The sequence below is a fragment of the Takifugu rubripes genome, chromosome 15, assembly GCF_901000725.2.
Source record: "Takifugu rubripes chromosome 15, fTakRub1.2, whole genome shotgun sequence".
Taxonomy (NCBI): domain Eukaryota; kingdom Metazoa; phylum Chordata; class Actinopteri; order Tetraodontiformes; family Tetraodontidae; genus Takifugu; species Takifugu rubripes.
In genome coordinates, this window is record NC_042299.1 from 6,033,140 (window position 1) to 6,043,305 (window position 10,166).

Here is a 10,166-nt window from a genome sequence, read left to right on the forward strand (position 1 = left end):
ACAGGGATCCAAGTCCCAGTAAAACCTGTGAGTCATTAGCAAAAAGTTGATAAATTTAAAAAATTTAAGATTTAATATCCTCTCAATCTTAAAAGACTGTATGGAAAAAATAGAACTGCCCATGATGAATCTGATCTGTGGTAATACCTGACTGCTAAACAACCGACGGTGCTGCTACACACTCAGGCCTGAATTGTCACTGAAATTCCACAAGAAATGCACAAAAATCTGTTATGTTTGTCTGAGAAATAACCCGAAGAGATGTTTTGACTTTTTGACAGGTTGATTGATTAATCAGATGCTATGAACACTAATATTCACTTTGATAAAACACAATTTCAGAAAAAAGTTAAAGCGTGACATGAAGCAGTCCTGACACTAAAGGCATGTGTGCAGGCTGGAAGCTAAGAGTGGCTTAAAATCCCCGAAGACCTCATTGCACTCCCTAATTCGATTAACCTATTGGTCACTGAGACCTCGGGGAGCTCTGAAGTCTCTGGGACACTAATTACAGGCCAGAGATTAAAACACGTTTACCAGCATGAAGCCTCCAGGTTTTATTGACCCACCCAATAAAAACGGTTTCCCAGCACACTTCAAACTTTACAATGTTGGATGTGAAAACCTTTGTTATATATCTGTGTGCTGCCTTTAGCATTGGTTAGCATGCTACTGGGGCCCATTTAGGACTTTTAAAAACACTATAGTCTGCATAAATATTTGCATGATCTATGCCTATTCTCTCTTCTACCTGTCCTCCCCCTTCTCCTCTTTCTCTGCCCAGCCGGCCACCAGCAAGAGGGTCCCCCAGCCCCATACGATCCTGGTCCTGCTCAAGGTTTTTTCCTGATAACGCAAAGTTTTTCCTTGCCTCTGTTGCTTGTTGCAGGTCAGGCCCTGGGATTCTGTAAAGGGCATAGAGACAATTTTGATTGTGACAGAAGCTATATGAATACATTATCTTAATTTTACAGTTTGTGGGAAGAATAAACAACCAAGTGCAAATTTTTCAACAATGATGTCCACATAAAAGGTAACAATAAAGTTCAGAGGTTGTTTGTTTGTAAAACCCTCAGGGAAACAGAGCTGTGGTGGCAGCTGTTTAATATCTTATGACATAGTTTCCTTTCCAAAATGGGGCTTGTTGAACTGGGAGTTGAGATTTGCTGGGACTTCCCTGAAGAGTCCTGTTGTCCGCTGGTACTCGTTAATAAATGTTGCTGTAACAACAGACAAACAAACAGGTGGTGAAACTATTAAGTCATATTTACAATGGTAAGCACAGGAGGCTGCTCAGTCCAAACCCATGGTTTCACCTGGGGACTTTTAATTTGACCTGTCTGTCACTTTCAAATCAGAGACAACTTTGATATGGAACATTGAAAAAAGAAAAAACTTTTTTTGGCCGAAACTTTACTTTTCTTTAGTGTCTAAAAGGCTAGATTAAAAAGTTTATGTCATGTTTACTGACAATTCAAGGCCTCAACATTAGAGATGGTGTGATCAGATTTATTTGTGAAAAAGATGATAGGAATAAGAATACAGACACAACATATTAATAAACATAAACAAATGAGTATCCCTTCACACTATTAATTCAGAATAAGTATTTAATTAATCAACTTACAAACCTACTTCAGGAACATTTACAGTGGGAGATGACTCGGCATTCAACACACACGCTTCACTTCAGATAACGAACAAGAAGTGAAAAAAACTCTTCATAGCAAACACAAAAAAGAGAAAAATAAAAGCTTTTTAAAATTAACACATACGCGCACGCACACACGTACACACACACACACGCACACACACATGCGCACATAAACCCTGGCTGACCTCTGTGAGATCACTACACAGCTAAGAACGTCAATAACAATCACTGAGACTACTGAGATGGGTCTCAGGAACTTCCTAGTGTGACCTTGACCTGCGCTCTTTAACTTCACCTTTCTCCTGCATCGGTCACCTGGTATTGTCTTTAGGACCACTGCTTTGTTGCACATGGATTGATTATCTCTGAGAAGAACCTCTTCTAGTAGGTTTTAAGAGGAACTGTCTTCTACATTGCTTTTATACTCCTGATTCTAAACATCTGTTAGCCAGAGCCTGTACTTTTCTGCATTATTTAGTGAGGTCTTTACCCATAAAGTTAGTGGTCTTGCAATCATATTGGCGACCACTTCTGTCATCAAGGTACACAAAACATCGCAAGTCAAACTTCCAAGAACATCCTTGGTTGTTTAGGTATCACTGCATAATAGGATCCAGTTGGTCTCTGCTCATACCAAGCTCCATGGAAGCTCCCATGACGTTTGTACTGCAGTCGGATCATAGCTGTTCAGCTGGACCTATCATTGTCAATGAACTGCCAATCAGTATAATCACTGACCTCAATATGCAAAGTTTTTGGAGCTTATACAGCAGAAGATTCTCACCCACTGTTCGCTTTCTGTTTGTCCAGCTCTTGTTCTTCTAGTGATGCTCGACCAGAGACCAACGATTTCAGGTCATTCTGCAAGACTGGACTGAAGCAATATGGGCTACTAATTGGAGAACTTAGTAGCTATTACCTGGAGAGCACAATGATCACTTCCTTTATCAGCCCATAAGATTCCACTGGTTTTGGGCTATCAATTGCTGCATTTCCATAATCCCCAGATTGATCCCCAGACTGAAGTCAAGGAAAGGCAATGCCTTGGGGCACACATGGTCTCTCTTTCTATCTTAAGTCTCCCCTTTTTCCTAGCAGTGGTTCTGTTCCCCCAAACCTCTTGCCAGCGCACCCTCACCTCTCAAGAGTGCCTCAGCAGTTATGGAGTCATTTAGTCAAGAAAAGTCCCTGACCTTTTAGTGGGTTACCAGAAACAAGGGTTTTGTGAAGCTTAACCTGTTTTCCTCTGGACTAATCAAAGTTACGCCTGATCCCAGCAGGGATTTCATGGTGGAGATGGATGCCTCTGATGTTGGGGTGGGTGCAGTTCTGTCCCAGAACTGAGAATCGACTCCTTTCTTGTGCATTCTTCTCCTGTAGGTTTGATTCCACTATCAATTGCCGTCCAGGTTCCCATGATCCCTAAGCCCAGTGCCCTAAGCCCAGTGCCCATTTGTTTGTGTCGGGCCACAGTTCTATTTCCCCGGAGGCGATATTGTCCACTGAGTAAGTGGTGGGCATGCTGACTTGGGAGGTGGAAAGTACCATGAAGGAAGCCCAGTGACATCCAATAACTGGCCCACATAACTGTCTGTTTGACCCTGATTCCATCCATTCCCTGCTTTGCAGAGGGGACACTTCTCCCAGTAGGCCTGGCACCTTGTGATGAAAAGGACCATCTCCCTCCTCCATTGCTACTTTTGGTAGTCAATTCTGGACAAAGACACTCGGGGGTTTGTGGTGGCTTGTACATTCTACAGTTGGACAGTATTCGTCATCAGGACTACTGCAACTGCTACCCATCCTAGGCAGATGCTGGTTCCATATCGTCTTGGACTTATTATTGGCATGGCCATTTTTGCTGTCATTTTGATAGTTGTGGATGTTTCTCTAAAGCTGCTTACTTTTTAGCCTTTCCCAAACGATTCTCTCTGCCAACATTCTGGTTAATTACATTCTGGAGTACACGGTATTCCCGCTGATCTGGTATCTATCAGAAGTCCCCAGTTAACCTCCCATGTCTATAAGGCTTTCCCTAAGGCCTTGGGGGGCCACAAGTCAGCTTGTCCTTTGGATATCACCCCATTTTCTGCATTTTGGGGATCGATCTCTGCCTAATTATAATAAGCATAACAGTGGCTCTTTTAAACCATGGTTTTTGTGTGTCAGGTATAAGCCAGAAACTGACAATGTTGTTTGTGGTTTGGCAAATTTACTGGGCCTTGGGCATAGATGTAGATAGATATGGATAGATGCACCTGGATTCATTATAGATGAATCCAAGTACTATAATTTGATTAATTCTAACTTGTGAATTCTAAAGTGTAGTTGATTGTAAATTAATTTATCAGTCATCTCTATGACTGCACCAAGCATCTCAGTAGTGCGTCCAGCCTGAGGAACAAGCTTTTACTTACTCATAAAAACGCAGTCTATCACACCTTTGGCCACTGATGGCCTTCTGTAAACATTGCTTTTGCTTAAGAGGTTTCTGTGTAGATTGTCAGTATGTGAAGGTTTCTCAGGCCCGTCAGCGAGTCTCACCAGGCCACAGACGGAAGAAATGTTTTTCTTAAGGGCATATTGGGTGTTACTGTATACTAAAACAATAGTCTCTTTACGTTTGTGTCTCTCTCCTAAAGTGCATAATTGTCAAGTTGGCTAAAATTAATTGCAGTAACCAGCTGCCCTACATTTAAATGCAGCTTCTGAATATCAAGAGTCAGCCTAACTCCTAACCCTAACCCAAACCCGAACCCTGAGGCTAAACAAGAGTTATTTAATGAACACGATGAACATTATGTTCAATCTTATTAGGGATAAGGATATTTAATCCTAACATAATCAGATACTATATGATTAGCAGTTTGAATTCCAAAATTAAAACCAGTCCTTGTTTTTGTAAAGTTACACAAAAAATGTGATTTTAAAAATTAAGCATGTCAGTACAGTCAGCCAATCAAACTTCATAAAGTTCAGCTCAATCCTGCTGAAACAGGCAAATCTGCTGATTTGTTGATGGTTCCTGTGATAGCCATCATCAGGAGCTGAAATGATGTCATCCATAGATATAAAGGTTTAGTTCGTCTTGAGGATTGTTTGCTGGTGGCTCTATGACTGCAGCATAGACAGTAGGATATAAGATGTTTTACTGCTATCTATCTTAAACTGTACCAGAAACATTTTTGTAGATCTTTCTAAACAATTTGGTATATTTACTTCATTGGAAAATGTGACTTATTTGTCCCCTGCTTATCTTGTTTCAGGTTGATGGAAAACTACACCTTTAACAGTTTCACCCTTCAGCTGGAGGGATTAAAGGTCACAGAAGTTTCTATGTATCCCGTCTTTTTCTTTTTCTTAGTCTCTTACGTATTTATTATGTTGTCCAACATTGCTATCATTGCTCTCATCTTCATTGACAGCAGTCTTCATCAGCCCATGTATCTTCTGTTCTGCAACCTGCCCTTTAATGATGTTCTGGGAAACTCCATCCTGATTCCACGTTTGCTGGTGGACTTGTTGAATCCTCCCTCTGAACGCCTCATCACTTATTATGAGTGTGTGGCCCAAGCCTTCACCTCACATATGTTTGGGACCACATCTCACACCATCCTCATGATTATGGCGTTTGACAGATACGTAGCCATCTGTAACCCTCTGCGTTACACTGTCATCATGAGCCACAGAATGGTGATCAAGCTGACGGTTTCTGCCTGGGCAGTGGCCTTTGTTCTGGTGGGGATTCTGCTAGGTCTCACCATACGGCTGAACCGATGCAGGACTCTCATCACAAACCCTTACTGTGACAATGCGTCTCTGTTCAAACTGTCCTGCGACAGTGTGGTGATCAACAACATCTACGGTCTCATGTTCACTGTTGTCCTGTTCATAGCTTCGATCGGCAGCATCGTTGTGACCTACACTAAGATCACCATCGTCTGTGTGACCAGCAACAACAAGTCTGTGAACAGCAAAGCCTTGAAGACCTGCAGCACTCATCTTCTCACTTACCTCATTCTGATGTTCTGTGGGATGCTCGCCATCGCCCTGCATCGCTTCCCTCAGTATTCAGACTATAGAAAAATCTGTGCCATTCTGTTTCACATCATTCCTGGCAGCCTGAACCCCATAATATATGGAGTTCAGTCTAAAGAAATTCAAAAGTTCCTTCTGAGACACTTTTTTCACCAAAAGGATTTGCAGTCAAAATAATTTATTTAGTTGCGCCTTTGGTACATTAGCTGCTAAGATGCTAAGGTTTTGCACTTTGCATGTAATTACAAGCCTGAATATTATTGTATAATTTATAATCATTATCACTCAGCTTTGCAATATTGTATTTTTACCCTTTACTGTTTGCTGAAACACGCTTATAATTGTATGTTTAACCACAGTACAAAGGTCTTTAGAATGTTGTTATTAATAACACATAATTTTTTTTCAAGATGATGACATTTTCCACATGTGATAATGTTTCTGCATAGAATTTATTTTGTCCAATAAAAATAAAGTCTTGACGAACCCACCAAGGATTGTTAGTTCTGAACTGCACCACCCCCGTTAAGACATCAATATTCTGTACACTTCAGTATTTCCTTTTTAAAATGCTCAGAAGTTGTGGATGACTTTTTTGTTTGACAAGAAAATGGCAGAGACCTGGAATGAAAGGGAGACTTAACATAACAGGAGGTGCTTCAAAGTAAAACAGGAAAAAATAATAAGACCCAACAATGCAATAAAATCCAAGAAAGCAATACCTTTACAAATGAAGGCAAGAGTGCTTAAATGAAACAAAGAATATACGAACCAAACTTAACACCTAATGTGCAAATAGCAATTTCGCTCTGCTTCAGACAACTCGGGATATACCCTGCTTAAATCCTTGATCCATGTTTTCCACAGCCTCTCATTAAACTGTCAACCGTTGATAATGCACAGAGGTAGAGTAGGCCTCACAGCAGGTACCAAGGAGCTCTCAGTACACCACATGAGATTGGAAATGTGGATTGATTAATATAGAACTGGGGAATGGACCTTATGAACCTGGGAGGCAGTTTCCATGATGCAACATGGATTGGGAGATCCTGATGAGATTTTCAGAAAAACTTCAGTACAGTTCTCTTTGCTGATTGCTAATTTTGACACTGACCCAAGGATCTTTAACATCTACTGAAGAGAGTTATTTAACAAACATTAAAACTTGAGTCCAACTCTGCTGGCAGATGTCTTATTAGCAGAGAAAGTTCCTATTTGTTGATTGTCCCTGTGATGACCACCTCCAGTAGAACATGATGTCACCCACAACTATATAGGCTGAGGTTATCTTGAAGATGCTGGTGGATATATTGCTGCAGCAGGTACTGCAAGATATCAGAAAATAAAAGGTCAATATCCACCTTAAATTTAAGCCTGATAGTAAAGCACTGTTAATGTTTAAGTTTTTTTTTTTGGAAAAAACTGTCTGATGGTACAGATTGTTTTTTTCATATGAACTTTTGCTTCTCTGGTTTCAGGCTGATGGACAACTACACCTTCAACAGCTTCACCCTTCAGCTAGAGGGTTTAAAGGTCACAGAAGTTTCTGTGTATCCCGTTTTCTTCTTTTTCTTAGTCTCTTACATATTTATTATTGTGGCCAACATTGCTATCGTTGCCCTCATCTTCATTGACAGCAGTCTACATCAGCCAATGTATCTTCTGTTTTGCAACCTGCCCTTTAATGATGTTCTGGGAAACTCTATCTTGATTCCACATTTGCTGATGGACTTATTGCGTCCTCCCTCTGAACGCCTCATCACTTATTATGAGTGTGTGGCCCAGGCCTTCACCACACATATGTTCGGGACCACGTCTCACACGGTCCTCATAATTATGGCGTTTGACAGATATGTGGCCATCTGTAACCCTCTGCGCTACGCTGCCATCATGAACCACAGGATGGTGATCAAGCTGACGATTTCAGCCTGGGCAGTGGCCTTTGTTCTGGTGGGAATTCTGCTGGGTCTGACCATACGGCTGAACCGATGCAGGACTCTCATCACAAACCCTTACTGTGACAATGCGTCTCTGTTCAAACTGTCCTGCGACAGTGTGGTGATCAACAACATCTACGGCCTCACATTCACTGTTGTCCTGTTCATAGCTTCGATCGGCAGCATCGTTGTGACCTACACTAAGATCACCATCGTCTGTGTGACCAGCAACAACAAGTCTGTGAACGGCAAAGCCTTGAAGACCTGCAGCACTCATCTTCTCATGTATCTCATCATGTTCGCAAGTGGAATTCTTGTCATCGCCCTGCATCGCGTCCCTCAGTACTCAGACTATAGAAAAATCTGTGCCATTCTGTTTCACATCATTCCTGGTAGCCTGAACCCCATAATATATGGAGTTCAGTCTAAAGAAATTCAAAAGTTCCTTCTGAGACACTTTTTTCACCAAAAGGTTTTGCAGTCAAAATAATTTATTTAGTTGCGCCTTTGGTACATTAGCTGCTAAGATGCTAAGGTTTTGCACTTTGCATGTAATTACAAGCCTGAATATTATTGTATAATTTATAATCATTATCACTCAGCTTTGCAATATTGTATTTTTACCCTTTACTGTTTGCTGAAACACGCTTATAATTGTATGTTTAACCACAGTACAAAGGTCTTTAGAATGTTGTTAATAATTAAGTTATCAATAACACGTTTTTTTTTTTTTTTCAAGATGATGACATTTTCCACATGTGATAATGTTTCTGCATAGAATTTATTTTGTTCAATAAAGAATAAAGTCTTGACGAACCCGCCGAGGATTGTTAGTTCTGAACTGCACCACCCCCGTTAAGACAACAATATTCTGGACACTTCAGTATTTCCTTTTTAAAATGCTCAGAAGTGTTGGATAACGTTGAGTCAGTACAGCATCCCTGGGAATGATGTCAGGGGTTGCAGTTTTATGCTCGCCTAGTGGAAGAGAATTCTATTTTCACATTGCATACGCAATTATATCTTGCAACTGACAAATTACTTGATTTTAAAAATTGGCAAAATACATTGTTCATGATCCAGGAAGGACAACTCACAAAAATCGATAAACAGGAAAAAACTCTAATTTATTTTTTGACATGAAAATGACAGAGACCTGGTATGAGACGGAGACTTTATAAAACAGGAGGTGCTTCAAAATGAAACAGGAAAAAGGAAGAAAACCTTACAATATCAATAAAATATAAGAAAAAAATACCTTTACAAATGAAGGCAAGTGTTAGGACGCGATTCAGGCAGGACCCGTAAGCAAACAAACAAGAGCTGATGGTGTGAAAACAAGATCTTAATTAACTCAAGTGAAAAGGTGCGGAGTGCAGATCGTTCCTCCGAAAGAAGTGCGTGTGGTGACCTAAGAAAAGACGTCAGAAAAACCTAGAAAAGTTACTTGACGGAATGGAACACAAGAAGCTGGTGATTGGCAGCAGCTTTTGAAGACTGTTGATTGGTGACCAGCTGCGGGTTTGACGGTCACCAGCGAAAGGTACCCATGTGAATCCATCACGCCCCCTAGTGAGAAAACCAGGAACACAAAACACAAGCAAAAGGCGCCAATACGCAGGCCATGACAGTACCTCCCCCTCAACGGGCGCCTCCTGGACCTCTACCACACTTCTGGGGATGGTCCCAGTAAAAGTCACGCAGGAGGCTGCTATCCAGGATGTGGCACCGATGAACCCAAGACTTTTCCTCAAGACCGTATCCCCCCCAATCGACCAAGAACTGGAGACCATGTCCCTGCCGACGGACATCCAGAATGCGCTGGACCATCAATAACATGGGGGGACCTCAGCTAGAGGGACCAGATCTGACTCAGAGAACATCTTAATCTGAGAGACATGAAAAGTGGGATGAATCCCAAGTGAAGGAGGCAACCTGAGATGAACTAAGGAGGGGTTGACAATGTGGTTGATCACAAATGGTCCCACGAAACGAGGAGCCAGTTTCTGGGAATCCACATGTAGGGGAAGATCTCTTGTAGAGAGCCAGACCTTCTGGCCCAGTTGGTAGGCGGGGGCTGGAACACAGTGGTGGTTGGCATTCCTCTGAGTCTGTAGGGAAGTCCGCAGAAGGGCAAAATGGACCTGCCTCCACACACTTCTGCAACTACGCGGGGTGGCCCGGACAGAGGGCATGGCCACTTCATCCTCCTGGAATTCAAACAATGGTGTTTGGTATCCCATGGAAGCCATGAAGGCAACAATCCAGTGGCAGCAGAGACCAGTGAGTTATGGGCATACTCCACCCAGGGTAGAAATGAACTCCAGGAGGCAGGATTTTGGGCAACCACACACCTGAGGGCACTCTCCAAATTCTGGTTGGTCCTCTCCGCTTGACCATTGGACTGCGGATGATACCTGGATGAGAGGCTCACCAAGGCTCCCAGCGGTGCATAGAAAGTTCTTTAGACTTGGGATGTAAATTGGGGTCGTCGGTCTGACACAATATCCTTTGGGAAACTGTGGAGATGGAAAATA

General features: G+C 41.9%; 2 protein-coding genes across 2 annotated transcripts; both read left to right on the plus strand.

Moving 5' to 3' along the window:
* The first annotated feature begins 4,924 nt into the window (after nucleotides 1-4,924).
* On the plus strand, nucleotides 4,925-5,869 carry LOC101069027 (olfactory receptor 187-like). Its single transcript, XM_029848385.1, has one exon. The coding sequence runs from the start codon at nucleotides 4,925-4,927 to the stop codon at nucleotides 5,867-5,869; it is 945 nt and encodes a 314-aa protein (XP_029704245.1).
* Nucleotides 5,870-7,174: 1,305 nt separating this feature from the next.
* LOC101069258 (olfactory receptor 187) lies at nucleotides 7,175-8,119 on the plus strand. The gene has a single exon (XM_029848410.1). It carries the CDS (start codon nucleotides 7,175-7,177, stop codon nucleotides 8,117-8,119), a length of 945 nt encoding a protein of 314 aa, XP_029704270.1.
* The last annotated feature ends 2,047 nt before the right edge of the window (nucleotides 8,120-10,166 follow it).